At 40.7% G+C, this 15657-nt stretch overlaps 1 protein-coding gene across 1 annotated transcript; it reads left to right on the plus strand.

Moving 5' to 3' along the window:
* The first annotated feature begins 2899 nt into the window (after positions 1 to 2899).
* Positions 2900 to 14266, plus strand: pkd2l1 (polycystic kidney disease 2-like 1). The gene is made up of 15 exons (XM_020480088.2): positions 2900 to 3238; positions 3462 to 3575; positions 4551 to 4678; positions 4926 to 5179; positions 5609 to 5833; positions 9975 to 10203; positions 10383 to 10553; positions 10656 to 10837; positions 10967 to 11087; positions 11178 to 11276; positions 11890 to 12011; positions 12112 to 12229; positions 12330 to 12460; positions 13235 to 13382; positions 13582 to 14266. Exons 1-15 carry the CDS (start codon positions 2956 to 2958, stop codon positions 13732 to 13734), a joined length of 2478 nt encoding a protein of 825 aa, XP_020335677.1. The 5' UTR covers positions 2900 to 2955; the 3' UTR covers positions 13735 to 14266.
* Positions 14267 to 15657: the final 1391 nt, after the last annotated feature.

A 15657-nucleotide genomic window follows, 5' to 3' on the forward strand; every position in this document is an offset into this window, starting at 1 on the left:
GAACAAAGTGCTAAACAGAACGGTTGAATCAGGATCACTAGTAATTGGGATTATTATTTCACAAATGCCTTGTCAATATTTTGGCACCAGAATAAGGAGGTGATGTAGGCCTATACTGTACCTCTGACTCACACCCAAGAAATGAGATAAATCAGGTCAGTAATAATTCAGTAATAATAAAAAGTCCCATATTACTTTAACACAACTGTACGGAGTTACGCCTAGAATAGTCGTATGACCACAACAAACCTGCATTCGTTTGAATACCAAGAATTGGGGATGGAAAGTGATCGTTAGAAATGTTTAAATGTTGCCATCGTGGTACAAGCGGCATCTGATTATTGAAGCCTGTGTGCCAGATCCTGCCAAAGGCTCAACCAATGAGGAGATATTAAACTCTATTGTTGGGCAATGGCTGTGCCTAATTCCACTGTTCGGGGGCACTGATGCACGGACCTCCATGGCTGGACTCTAACACAGAATCTGTTACTACCACCAATCTCTTCATATAGCATTTAATCCGATAATTATTTCATTTTAAGGGGGGCAATCTGCGATTGCAACTTCCATTTTTACTTAAAATAATGCTATATACCCATTGATTCCTTAAGAATATAACTTACAAATGCCTCATGAGTTTAGTTCAACTGTTGTACCCCATCAGAACCCAAAACATAACCTTGTTTTACATCAGTGTTTGTAAACAATGCAAATGTAAACAAACACTGTATAGCCTCAGAACATGAATAATACTATCATTTTGATAGAATGGCTGGTCAGTCCTTGCATACAGTACATAGCTCTGTCTATGATATTGAATGTGGTTACATTTCTCTACCACATCCCTCCGGACCGCGGAAGATCGGAGCTATAGCGTGTTTTAAATCCGCCCTTAAACGGGGACTGCATGCACGGTAAACGCTGCATATGTCGGCTCAATTGGGAAAAAAACTCCACATTTCAATCGCACGACAACGCAGCGGTCCAAATTGAATGTAGCCCTTTGTTATTGAACTGCAGGTTGTCCCTCCAAAGCCAAAATCTGTATCATTTCCGGTAATTTCAACTATTGAAATACAGCGTATCCTTAGAGATTGAGATTAGTACAACTTTTTTATTTTACCATACACACAAAATGTGGGCTATATTATTCCATTGTTTATGTTTCCGTTGTTATGAGACTTGTATAGTTTACGACTATGTTTAGAAAAGTAATGTTTCCCTCTCATGGAATGACATTCATTGACCACTACTGATATATCATAGAAATCAATAGATTTGCATGTGAAAATGTCATAGGATGCATGTACATTTTTTTATTTAAAAAAAATTGTGTCCATTGTTAAATTTTTGGGTCGATGGCCCAATTTTTGGGTCGATGGTATGCATATAAGTGTACCTATGTCTCGTCTATATTTATTGTCAAAAATAATTTCATTTAAACTCAATGAGTCAATTAATCTGATTAACAATGAATTATTTGCTGCTCCAGATGTGCCCTTGAGCAAGGCATTTAACCCTAATTTCCTCGAGGGGGGCCGTACAACTATGGTTGACCCTGTAAAACAACACAGTTCACTGCACTTATCCTGTGTATGTGACAAAAAAATGTATTTTTTTTTCACGGAAGCTTGTCGTTACAAATGAACCAAGCCAGTGCAAAGATGATATGATTCATTATTTCATCTCCGAGTGTATCTCATCCTCAACATACACTAAATTGTAAGGAGTATGTGTATGTGGGATGAGGTAAATTACACATATGGTCATGGTAATTCAGAAGCTTTGTGGATTGTTTGCAAACTTAATATGCTTTTTGACAGTTGGTCAAAAATGTATATGCTAATGAGGTGACCAGGGCCTATTATACTCCATGTCTTCGGGCAGGAGATCAGAGGCACACTGCAGCAGCTATAGTCAATTCATTTGTTTAGCAGGCATTTGTTGACATTGCGAATGACTGAGTGGTTAACAGGTTGTGACGTTTGGAAAAAATAATAATCTAGAATCGGCTTCCTATTTCGTAACAAAGCTTCCTTCACTCATGCTGCCAAACATACCCTCGTAAAACTGACCCTCCTACCGATCCTTGACTTCGGCGATGTCATCTATAAAATAGCCTCCAACACTCTACTCAGCAAACTGGATGTTGTCTATCACAGTGCCATCCGTTTTGCCACCAAAGCCCCATACACTACTCAACACTGCGACCTATACGCTCTCGTTGGCTGGCCCTCACTTCATACTTGTCGCCAAACCCACTGGCTACAGGTTATCTACAAGTCTCTGCTGGGGAAAGCCCCGCCGTATCTCAGCTCACTGGTCACCATAGCAGCACCCACTCGTAGCACGCGCTCCAGCGGGTATATCTCACTGGTCACCCCCAAAGCTCCCCCCCCCCTGGTTGCCTTTCCTTCCAGTTCTCTGCAAACTGCAAAAATCACTGAAGCTGGAGATTCCCATCTGCTTAAATAAAGGTGAAATTAAAATAAATAAATAAACATCTTATGGAATATGGAAATTCTTGAGAGATACACAGAAACAAACATTAAAAGTGATATATCGGTCATTTTTTATTTGACATTTTTTTTATGTCAGTTTGAAGTAACATCATGAAACAAATCATCCCAAACATTTTCTCAGCACCCCTATTGCCGAAGAAAGTGAACATGAGAAAAGTGCACTATTCTAATAACTCTCTTTTAATAGAAGAATGAGCATTGTGTGTCATGTATTCAATGTTAAACTGGGCAGTTTATTGTGCACAAGAAAGCACCAGCTCCTCCCTCTTCCATGCTTATGTCATCGGCCCTTTAAAGTGATCCCACCGACAGTTGATGGTTATTAACAAGCTTGCTATACTGGTCCTGCCTCACTATCATCTTGCTTGAGAACCTACGGCAATATTATCCCATATTGGAGTGTAGAGAACCAGGTGATCCCAACCAGGCACCAATGCAGCGCCTCAACAACCGGTCGGAGAGCCACCTCAGTGGACAGGTGGAGTGTGAGTTGGACAGCCTGGGGAAGGGTTCCTGGGTGAACCAGGGGTACTGTGGCTCTCCTCTACCCATACCTCGGGCTATCAGCACCGTCTACAACCCCCAGCCTCTGTACCCCCAAGGCTCCTTCGACAGCATGTGCAAACTGACCACGCCGAGCCCTTTCCCAACCGAGGTCAAGCCGCAGGAGACAGGTTCTGGTAAAAAACGCAGTGGATGCTGCTCATTTTTTAAAGGTAGGAATTGGTTCACCACCATTGGGTTGTTGTTGTATTTTGTATTTGCTTCATTTGAATTATTTTACCTGGCAATGTCATCAAGTTGAAATGATGTACAGACTAATGCTGTGCCGGAAATATTCCCTTCCTTGGCATGTCATGGAAGGAAATGTGTACGGCCTTAAATTAGTATATCTTTTCAGAGTTCTCTGGAATTATGGGATGTTCTTCATTTATGTAGGACTGTGGGGCACGACACTGACTGAGAATACATCGGACAACCGGGAACTGTTTGTTAGGACCACTCTGAGGGAATTACTGGTCTATTTGGTGTTCCTTGTGGACATATGTCTATGTAAGTATGTCAATAATACATGTTTATTTTTGTTCATGGCTATGTATATTGAGTGAATACACATTTCAATGTAAGGATATGACTGTATAGTAACATGATCATTTCAAGTCTGCCGCTACTGTACACGTGTCTTAAAAACGGACATTCAAACAATAATTCATTTTTATGACTAACAGTAATTGTGTTATTTGAGTTACTTAGCAAGTGTTCGGGTACAATTCAGGAACAATAAACGTTGTTGCAGGGATTAGCTTGGCATTTTTATGATTTTCTATATAATGCTCTGTTTTGGAAGTCTGACCTGCCCTTTTTGTTGTGTCAGAGTGTGCCAGGTCATGGGTAAGCAAAGCAAACGTATGATCTGTGCCTTGTACATAGATCTAGTAACGATGCAGACTGGTTGACAATAGGCAACACAGACAGAAAGTATGCCTTATCTGAGTGTAATCGGCATCTCAATGATCACTGTGCCTTTGGCAAACTGAAACCTGTGTAATGTGTTGATTTATCATCAGCTCTTTCAATCTGCCTTAGTGCCCTATTATAAAATACCCTCCCCCTCCCTTCTGGCTGAAAGGCATTGTACAGCGGGACATTACGACTGAAAGGAACACAGACAGAGTGCTCCTGCCTTTCACTGATAAGAGCATGGGGCTTAAGCCATTGTTGCTTTGTCTGCAGCGGATTTACATTGTTTGATACGACTATTTGCGTCGCCCCAGTGTGCCATCTCTTCAACAAATGACCCGCTCTAATCGGTGCCACTTGGACTTCTGTGACGTGATTTGACTTCTGTGATGTGATTTTCACTAAATGACAAATCTTGAATGAGACGCTCTGGCCTGCGTGTCTGTTTCAGACGTTCCTTATCTTGGACTTTTGAGAGGACAACGTGGTCTGACTGAGCCCTGAGCAAAGTCTGATATTATGAATCCATGGCTGGATATAACAATGTCGCTACATGTTGTCTTTCAGTGACATATGGCATGACCAGCTCCAATACCTACTACTACACCAAAGTCATGACAGACCTGTTTGTGCTTACGCCCAGTGGCAACGGAGTTACGTTTCAGTCCATTAGCAGCATGGCAGACTTCTGGACGGTACGTACTCTCCCTGCTCTAAACCTGCCGAAATATTGAACTGTCTGATATCAACTTGTACCGATACAATTACTTTGATCACGAATAGCACAAATGTGACATAAGTCCATAAGTGACATCAAGATATCAGAAGATAGTAATAATAATACAACATTGAAGGAAATACTAATGCGTTGTTATAAACCAACAAAAATCATAAATGCTTCTACCTGTTCATGCTGTGGCCTACCTACCTCTATTTGAACAGTATGCCCAGGGACCAATGCTGGACGGCCTCTACTGGACCAAATGGTACAACGACCAGTCCCTACAGAATGGGGACCACTCCTTCATCTACTATGAGAACATGCTGCTCGGGGTACCCAGGATGAGACAGATCAAGGTGATGAACAACTCCTGTAAGGTCCACAAAGACTTCCGCAACGAGATCTCTGGATGCTTTGATGTCTATAATGAGAAGAAGGAGGATGAGGTGGACTTTGGCCTTGTTAACGGAACTGCGTGAGTTCAAATGTTCTTTTCAATGCTTGTTTGTCCTGCCATGGCTGTAGTTGACTCCTATTGCACCATACACTCTTGGAAGAAAAGGTGCCATGTAGAACCTAAAAGGGTTCTTCGGCTGTCCCCATAGGAGAACCCTTTGAAGAACCCTTTTTGGTTCCAGGTGGAACCCTTTTGGTTCAAGGTAGAACACTTTTGGGTTCTATGTAGAACCGTTTTCACATAGAACCCAAAAGGGTTCTACCTGAAACCAAAAAGGTTCTCCCTGGACCTAAAAAGGGTTATCCTATGGGGACAGCCGAAGAACCCTATTTCTTTTTTCAGACCAATTTGGGTGTCAATCAAATAGACATTAAGACAACTTTGAAAAGATTGACTGTAGATCTGAAAGGCCTATGATAAAATACATTCTCTCCTCTATGTCTGCAGCTGGCAATACCACAATGAGAAAGAGATAAAGGGTTCGGCCCACTGGGGTCTGCTGACCACGTACAGCGGTGGAGGGTACTACCAGGACCTGAACAGGACCAAGGAGGAGAGTGCTGAGATCCTGATGGAGATGAATAACAACCTGTGGTTGGACCATGGCACCAGGGCCGTGTTCATCGACTTCTCCACTTACAACGCTAACATCAATCTGTTCTGTGTCATCAGGTAGGGAGAACAGACCACTTCACGCAGTAACGCCACTGTAGACTCTCTCACAAGTTATCATGTATATTGCCTATAGAAAGTCTACACTCCTTGAACTTTTTTCACATTTTGTTGTGTTACAAAGTGCAAAAATGTATCCACTCACTACTTACTGTAAGTCGCTCTGGATAAGAGTGTCTGCTAAATGACTAAAATGTAAATGTAAATATATTTAATTGTATTTTTTTGTCATTGATCTACACAAAATACTCCATAATGTCAAAGTGAAAATTAATACAAATGTAATAACTAAATATAGTAATTGCATAAGTATTCACCCCCTTTGTTGAGGCAAAACGAAAGTAAAATTTGGCTTAACAAATCAAACAAGCATTGATAATGACTCACTCTATGTGAAATAGTAGGGGTTTACATTAAAAAAAAGTAGAACTACCCCTTCCTCTGTCCCCCATAAAAACAACATATGTCAGGTCTCACAGTCAAGTACTGAATTTGAAGTACAGATTCATTCAACTGTAAAGACCAGGAACATTTTCGAAAACCTTATAAAGAAGGGTAGGGATTGGTAACAATAACAAATCAGACATTGCATATCTCTTTAAGCATGGTCAAGTTAATACTGATGCTGTGGATGATGTATTAAACCACCCAAACACATAAAAGATACAGTCATCCTTCTGAACTGAGCTGCAGGACAGGAGGGAAACTGCTCAGGGATCTCACCATGAGGTCAAATCAAATCAAATTGCATTGGTCACATACATGTGTTTAGCAGATGTTATTGCGGGTGTAGCGAAATGCTTGTAAATTGGTGATTTTAAAACAGCTACAGAGTTCAATGGCTGGAATAGGAGAAAACTGAGAATGGATCAACAACATTGTAGTGACTTGTAGTGACCTAAATGACTGAGTGAAAAGAATACAAATATACAGAATAAAAATATTCCAAAACATGCATACAGTACCTTTGGAAAGTATTCAGACACCTTTACTTTTTACACATTTTGTTACGTTAGACTCATTCAAAAATGTATTAAATAAATGTTTTTCTCATCAATCCACACACAATACCCCATAATAACAAAGCAAAAAGAGGTTTATAGAAATATTTGCTCATTTAAAAAACTTTAAAAACAGAAATAGCTTATTTATATAAGTATGTAAGCACCTTTGGCAGTGATTACGGAATAGAGTCTTCTTAGGTTTGACACTACAAGCTTGGCACACCTGTATTTGGGTTGTTTCTCCCATTCTTCTCTGCAGATCCTCTCAAGCTCTGTCAAGTTGGATGGGGAGGTCTCTCCAAGTCCGGGCTCTGGCTGGGCCACTCAAGGACATTCAGAGACTTGTCCCAAAGCCACTCCTGCATTATATTGGCTGTTTGCTTAGGGTTGTTGTCCTGTTGGAAGGTGAACCTTCACCCCAATCTGAGGTCCTGAGGGCTCTGGAGCAGGTTTTCATCAAGGATCTCTCTGTACTTTGCTCCGTTCATCTTTGCCTCGATCCTGACTAGTCTCCCAGTCCCTGCAGCTGAAAAACATCCCCACAGCATGATGCTGCCACCACCATGCTTTACACGGTAGGGATCGTGCCAGGTTTCCTCCAGACATGACACTTGGCATTCAGGCAAAAGAGTTTCCTCTTGGTTTCATCAGACCATTGTTTCTCATGGTCTGAAAGTCTTTAGGTGCCTTTTGGCAAACTCCAAGTGGGCTGTCATGTGCCTTTGACTGAGGAGTGGCTTCTGTCTGGCCACTCTATCATAAAGGCCTGATTGGTGGGGTGCTTCAGAGATGTTTGTCCTTCTGGAAGGTTCTCCCATCTCCACAGAGGAACTCTGGAGCTCTGTCAGAGTGGCCATTGTGGTTCTTGGTCACCTCCCTGACCGGCAGCTCCACCTCCTTCCCACTCTACCATAAAGGCCTGATTGGTGGAGTGCTTCAGAGATGGTTGTCCTTCTGGAAGGGTCTTCCATCTCCACAGAGGAACTCTGGAGCTCTGTCAGAGTGGCCATCGGGGTTATTGGTCACCTCCCTGATTCAGAGCTTCAGAGATGGTTGTCCTTCTGGAAGGTTCTCCCATCTCCACAGAGGAACTCTGGAGCTCTGTTAGAGTGGCCATCGGGGTTCTTGGTCACCTCCCTGATCTCCCCCGGGCGGCCAGCTCTAGGAAGAGTTTGGGTGGTTCCAAACTTCTATTTAAGAATGTTGGAGTCCACTGTGTTCTTGGGGACCTTCAATGCTGCAGAAATTTCTGCTACTCTTCCCCAGATCTGTGCCTCGACACAATCCTGTCTCGGAGCTCTACGGACAATTCCTTCAACCTCATAACTTAGTTTTTGCTCAGACATGCACTGTCAACTGTGGGACCTTATATAGACAGTTGTGTGCCTTTCCAAATCATGTCAAATCAATTGAATTTACCACAGGTGGACTCCAATCAAGTTGTAGAAACATCTCAAGTATGATCAATGAAACATTGATCAGGATGCACCTGAGCTCAATTTCGGGTCTCATAGCAAAGGGTCTGAATACTTATGTGAATAAGGTATTTCAATTGTTTATTTTTTACAAATTTGCAAAAATGTCTAAAAATCTGTTTTCACTTTGTCATTATGGGGTATTGTGTGTAGATTGCGGATTATTGCGGATTATTTTTAAATGTATTTAACCCATTTCAGAATAAGGCTGTATGGTATGGGTATGGGTATGGGTATGGGTATGGGTATGGGTATGGGTATGGGTATGGGTATGTGTATGTGTATGTGTATGTGTATGGGTATGGGTATGGGTATGGGTATGTGTATGTGTATGGGTATGGGTATGGGTATGGGTATGGGTATGTGTATGTGTATGGGTATGGGTATGGGTATGGGTATGGGTATGGGTATGGGTATGTGTATGGGTATGGGTATGGGTATGGGTATGGGTATGGGTATGTGTATGGGTATGGGTATGGGTATGGGTATGGGTATGGGTATGTGTATGGGTATGGGTATGGGTATGGGTATGTGTATGTGTATGGGTATGGGTATGTGTATGTGTATGGGTATGGGTATGGGTATGGGTATGGGTATGTGTATGGGTATGGGTATGGGTATGGGTATGTGTATGGGTATGGGTATGGGTATGGGTATGTGTATGTGTATATGTATGGGTATGTGTATGTGTATGTGTATGTGTATGTGTATGGGTATGGGTATGGGTATGGGTATGTGTATGTGTATGGGTATGGGTATGTGTATGGGTATGGGTATGGGTATGGGTATGTGTATGTGTATGGGTATGGGTATGGGTATGTGTATGTGTATGTGTATGTGTATGGGTATGGGTATGGGTATGGGTATGGGTATGGGTATGTGTATGTGTATGTGTATGTGTATGTGTATGGGTATGGGTATGGGTATGGGTATGCTTGACATCAGTAAAGACTGGGAAGTTTTTCAGGATGAAAGAAACGTGATGGATCTAAGCACAGGCAAAATCCTAGAGGAAAACCTACTTCAGTCTTCTTTACACCAGACACCAGACACTGGCAGAGGATTGAAATATCCTAATAAAATACCATACCAAATGCACCTTTCAATAACCTACATCATAAAGCCAAATCTACACTGGCATTGGTTACCAATGTTCCTGAGTAGCCAAGTTAACGTTTTGACTTAAATCTGCTTGAAAATCTATGGCAAGACATGAAAATTGCTGTCTGGCCATGATACAGGTGTGAAAATACAGGTTTGAAAAGCTCTTATGAGACTTACACAAGAAGACTCACAGCTGTAATCGCTGCCAAAGGTGTTTCTAACGTGTTGACTCAGGAGAGGGAATACTTATCTACTCAAGGTATATTAGTGTTTCATTTTCCATTCATCGTTTTTTTCCCACTTTAACATTACAGAATATATTGTGTAGATCGTTGACAAAAAAAGACAATTAAATCCATTTTAAAACCACTTTATAACACAATAAATTGTGAACAAATCCAAAGTGAGTGTAGACTTTCTATAGACACTGTATATGGTGTCCATATTAGGACTGAGTCAGTTGACTTTGGATGTCTTCCGTGGATGTCCAAATATGGACATTATACATGTATTCTTTCACAAATGACCAGTGGTTAAAAGTGATTCCCTTTTCTGCAGGTTATTGGTTGAATTTCCGGCCACTGGTGGAGCGATACCCTCATATCAGATTAGAACGGTGAAGCTGATTCGTTACATCACCTACTGGGACTACTTCATCATTGGCTGTGAGATGGTGTTCTGCCTGTTCATCCTCTACTACATTGTGGAGGAGATCCTTGAGCTCCGAATCCACGGGTTCTCCTACTTCAGCAGTATCTGGAACACTCTGGATGTGGTTGTCATACTGGTGAGAGGACAGGCTGAAACATCATGCTCAATCAAAGTACTCAGTAACACAAGAATCGCATCAGTCACATATCAACCAGTGGTGGCTGGTGAGCTACATAGCTGAGGAGGATGATTGATGCTGATTTACGAGTTATGATAAACCTAACCTGAACCTCACACAAATCTGTTTTTCCACAGCTTGCCATTGTCGCAATCGTCTTCAATGTTTTTCGCACCATTAAAGTGGACAAATTACTTGGTAAACTCTTAGAACATCCTGGCATTTATGCAGACTTTGAATTTCTTGCATTCTGGCAAACACAATACAACAACATGAATGCAGTGAACTTGTTCTTCGCTTGGATCAAGGTAGATGACTTCTTTCTTCCTCAGAATGTATCAATACTTGAATGCATTTCATTTCATTGTTGTCAGTGCCCAAAGTTTGACTCCTTCTGTTCTTGCCTCTAGGTTTTCAAGTACATCAGTTTCAATAAGACTATGACTCAGCTGTCTTCTACTCTGGGCCGCTGTGCCAAAGACATCATGGGATTCGCCATTATGTTCTTCATCGTGTTCTTTGCATATGCTCAGCTTGGCTACTTGCTCTTTGGTACGGAGGTGAATTCCTTCAGCACCTTCGTCAAGTGCATGTAAGAGAGCGCCAAAAATAGTTCTTATTCTCGTAAATAAAAAACAATCCAACACCCACGCAAGCAATTGGCCAGATTTTGAAAACAGTATCGATCAATTACTCTAATTGGTTTCCTTTTTCTCTGTAGCTTTACACAGTTCCGGATTATTCTTGGAGATTTTGATTATGATGCCATTGAACGTGCCAACAGAGTCCTGGGGCCAATCTATTTCGTCACCTATGTGTTCTTTGTCTTCTTTGTGCTGCTTGTAAGTTGAACTGAACAAAATACTTTCTACTAGATTTTCGAAGTGTAAACTACACCTTGCCATCTTATGTTCATGGAATTTCTTCCCTAGAACATGTTTCTGGCTATCATCAACGACACATATTCTGAGGTCAAGGAAGAGCTGTCATCCCAGAAGGATGAGCTGCAGATTACTGACATCATCAAACAGGTAAACAGGTATATATTATACCAATGTAAGATGGCATATGATACAAATCAGAATATAAAATATACACTGAGTATACAAAATACAAAAACATTAAGAACACCTGCTCTTTCCATGACAAACTGGCCAGGGGAATCCAGGTGAAAGCTATGATCCCTTATTGTTGTTAAATCCACTTCAATCAGTGTAGATGAAGGGGAGGAGACAGGTTAAAGAAGGATTTTTAACCCTTCAGTCAAATGAGACATGGGTTGTGTATGTGTGCCACTCAGAGGGTGAATGGGCAAGACAAAAACTGTAAGGTACAAGGTATGGTAGTAGTGCTAGGTGCACCAGTTTGTGTCAAGAACTGCAACGCTGCTGGGTTTTTCACACCAAACTGTTCCCCGTGTGTTTCAAGAATGGTCCACCACCCAAAGGACATCCAGCCAACTTGACACAAATGTGGAAAACATTGCAGTCGACATGGAATTCTTTTGACACCTTGTAGAGTCCATTCCCCGATGAATTGAAGCTGTTCTGAGGGCAAGGGGGGAGATGCAACTCAACAATGTTACTAATGTTCGCTATACTCCGTGTATATGACAAAAAACATGCATACATTTTTGTGTTTCAGAGCTACATGAAGACCTTTATGAAATTGAAATTGAAAAAGGAGAAGATATCCGATGTTCAGAAAGTACTACGATCTGGATCAAACAAACTAGAATTCAAAGACTTTAGAGAAACTCTGAAAGAGTAGGTCACTATCCTCTCTGACAGAAGAAAAATCCATAGACATAAATCAATAGCGTTCAGATTCTAGTCTATACTCTCCTCTCTTGTCTTAACCCTACAGGTTGGGACATGCCGACCATGAGATATCTGAAGCTTTCTCCAAATTCGACCATGATGGAAACCAAATTCTAGACCAAGAGGAGCAAGAAAGGATGAAGAGGGAGCTGGAAGAGAAGAGGGTTAGTGGACTTGGCTAAACAAGCAATTTAACCTAACCCCTCTGCTATTCATATGATAAAAGAAATCCATTCATGCATTTTCTCATGTCATTATCCTCAGGATGCTCTTTGTGCCGAGCTCAACAACCTTGGAAAAAACTATGGGAATGAATCTCTGGAGAAATCCACGATGGATATAGATGAGCATGGCAAGCCAAGTAACCCTCTGGTGGAGCAGGAGGACTTCCAGAGGTGTGTTGAATATTTGCATTGAGTATAACGCAGGGTAATCTCGGCTCCCAGATCAAAATCAGATAGGCTATCAAGAGAGACTAAGCTCAGGAAACTGATACTATTTATAAAGATGGACACTTTGTAAAAAATATGTCCAAACAAACATCTACGTACGTGCACCATGAATGACTCCTAATTGACTTGTGTCATATGAGATCCACAACCTTTTTTATAATCTTATGAAACATCAAGAGCCGGTTACATACTGAGGTCGAGATGTAAACTGTACATGCATTGTAGTTGTCAGACAACAATTATCTTTAAAATGAGACTCTAGAAATACACTACATGAACAGAATAATGTGGACACCTGCTCGTCAAACATATAATTTCAAAATCATTGGTATTAATATGGAGTTGGCCTACCTCTTTGCTGCTATAACAGCCTTCACTCGTCTGGGAAGGTTTTCCACTAGATGTTGGAACATTGCTGTGGTGTCTTGCTTCCATTCAGAGCACAAGAGCTCTTCAGTAAGGTCATTCTTCTGCCAATGTCTGTCTATGGAGATTGCATGGCTGTGCGCTCGATTTTATACACCTGTCAGCAACGAGTGAGGCTGAAATAGACAAATCCACTAATTTGAATGGGTGTCCACATACTTTTGAATCTATAGTGCATCAGAGGAAGTAAATATCAAACCATACATCCATGCAGTCATGTCCAGCATTACACCATTTTCATTGTGTACCATCTACTCGAATGGCAATTATTTTTCCTCTATTCCGTCAAAGGTTGGTCAGACAGGTTCTCCAACTAGAACGCTCAGTAACTGCTATCATGACCAAGATGGATATAGTCACGGAGAAACTGGAACTGCAGGAGAGCAACAGGACTAATGGGAAGGAGACAATGGGAAAACCAAGTGTGGCCAAAAACTATGTGAGAATGTTTGGAATTCAATTAAGCTTTCTGTGTTGAGCAAGTTTGATATTCAACTAAGTTTCCTGCTCGGGTATTCGATCAGGTTTTCCGTCTCGAGCATGTTTGGTATTCAATCAGGTTGTCTGTCGTGCATTTTTGGTATTTATTCAATTAAGTTTGCAAGAGTTGACCACTTGTTTACTGTACATTTCCCCAGAATGAAAAATCAGCTTCGGATGGGAATGTTATGGTATATCTGGAAAGAGGGACGAGGGCTGAGATGGCACCCTGGAGATCAACCATTCCTGCAGGAAGTGCCCCCTATGATCGTCCTGGGACAGGCTGGACAATGGCCAACAGCCACATGTGAAGCATATTTAACTGATTTAAAGGCAATGGTGAATGGCTTAACAGGTTATTAACACTTCAATTCATGTTCAAAATTCTGCTATATACTGTACATGTATTCCATTTTAGTCAGAGAGAGAGAGAGGATAAGATAATGTAACATGGAACTTAATATATTAATTGTACTGTCCATACATTTGTGCTGGGCTTTGTGACTGATGTGTTAATCTTGTTTGTTGTCGATGCCATTTCTAAAAACAATTTTATCTTCTGAATTTGTGTATAAGACAAAAGTTAAATGTATATGTACAATATTCTATACTATATAAGTACCTTGCACCTGACTTAATGTGCATAATTCCTAAATATACAGGAACTTCTAAATTGAGTTTAAGTGCTTTAATATTGACAAGCGTCCCTTGGAACATGCAACTAAGACTATTTATCTTTTGACTACTTTATTTGTGTTTACATCTAGAATATTCTTTTAAAAATGAGATAGGTGTATATATATATAGACTTCCTGTAAAGATCTAGACTCGCCTCAATTCAAAGCTGTTGCTCATTGTATCTGTTGTACATAACTAATTACTCAATGAAGTGTCTCTCAATGTTTCTGAATAAAGTCAGATAGTAAGATTGCTTTTCCTTCTTAATCTTTTACCCCGTGAGGGCTAATCATAACACGTTACAACCACTGTTTGACTACTTTTCAGATTACACCATAACAATGTATAGTGTAAGTCATTATAGATGCTTATGTTTATAATGAAAATCTTGACATTTATTCATGAAACTTTACTTTATATGCTTCCTTTCTTTACAATTCCTTTTCTTTTTCCCCAACTCAATCCATCTCTCTTGCCCAATACAGTCTTTAAAGAAAATATATATTTGTTCCTTCTTCAATTCCAAAACACTTAATTACTTAATATAGCTACATCTAATTTTACCGGCATTAAGAATATAATAGAAGAAAAAAACTATTCCAGTAGGTGAAGGGATCAATGTATGTGGGCCGCAAAATCTTCCAATGAAATAAAAGATACCTTTCATAGAAGTAAAAATCAGAATAAGACCCTCGATATTTGAATGAGTATCGAGCTCATCAAGTGCACTTTCACCACCCTGTGAAGTTCATCATAATTGATTTAATCTGCAGCCTGAAAAAACAGCTTGTTTTCCCGAGTCGTAGTGGGAGGACCACAAGTTACTTCGATATGATGGTTATTGTATCAATATTTGCACATAGATGCGTTCCCACTGCCATTTCTCGCATAATAAAATGTACCGACATTCGTTCGTTGAACGAAGGAATTGTCTGTCGGCATTTATAACATTGTAACGGCATATCCTGTTTCCATCATCCCGGTCGTGACTTTTTTCATGCGTCAAGTAATTCATGCGCATGAAATGGTTGGATGGAAACCTGGTTTCTGATTCATATGCCAGTGCTTTCTACGTTCTCTTGGAGTGCAGTTGGCACCAATAATGTATATAAACCCTGGATTGCCAATGCTATGTATTGGCCAATGAGATGTTTTGAAGCCACCGGTCGGCCATATTGGCACTCCCAAAAAGAAGCAGTCCTCCATAGGACTTAATGGAATTCTACAATATTTCAATTAAATGTTTCAAGGACGTGTGTGTGCATGCGTGCGTGCGTGCGTGCACGCTATAACATCAGTATATCTGTTTGGGTAGGTTTCCCTACACAATCACCTACAGAGAACGATCCGTCACTCACACTTGAGTGAGACAGTCTAAGGTTTGTTCAAATCTATTTAATTCAAATCTATGGTATTATTTTGCACGTTTGACAGACCAATTTTATATTCATGTTAGTGCAATTTCCATAGTTTAGTTACTCATAACATTGATTGCCTCAGTAATAGACACAAAGGCTGTTCACACACACACACATTCTTTCTTTCACCTCCTTCCT

Source organism: Oncorhynchus kisutch, linkage group LG4 (assembly GCF_002021735.2).
Source record: "Oncorhynchus kisutch isolate 150728-3 linkage group LG4, Okis_V2, whole genome shotgun sequence".
In the NCBI taxonomy this organism is placed as follows: domain Eukaryota; kingdom Metazoa; phylum Chordata; class Actinopteri; order Salmoniformes; family Salmonidae; genus Oncorhynchus; species Oncorhynchus kisutch.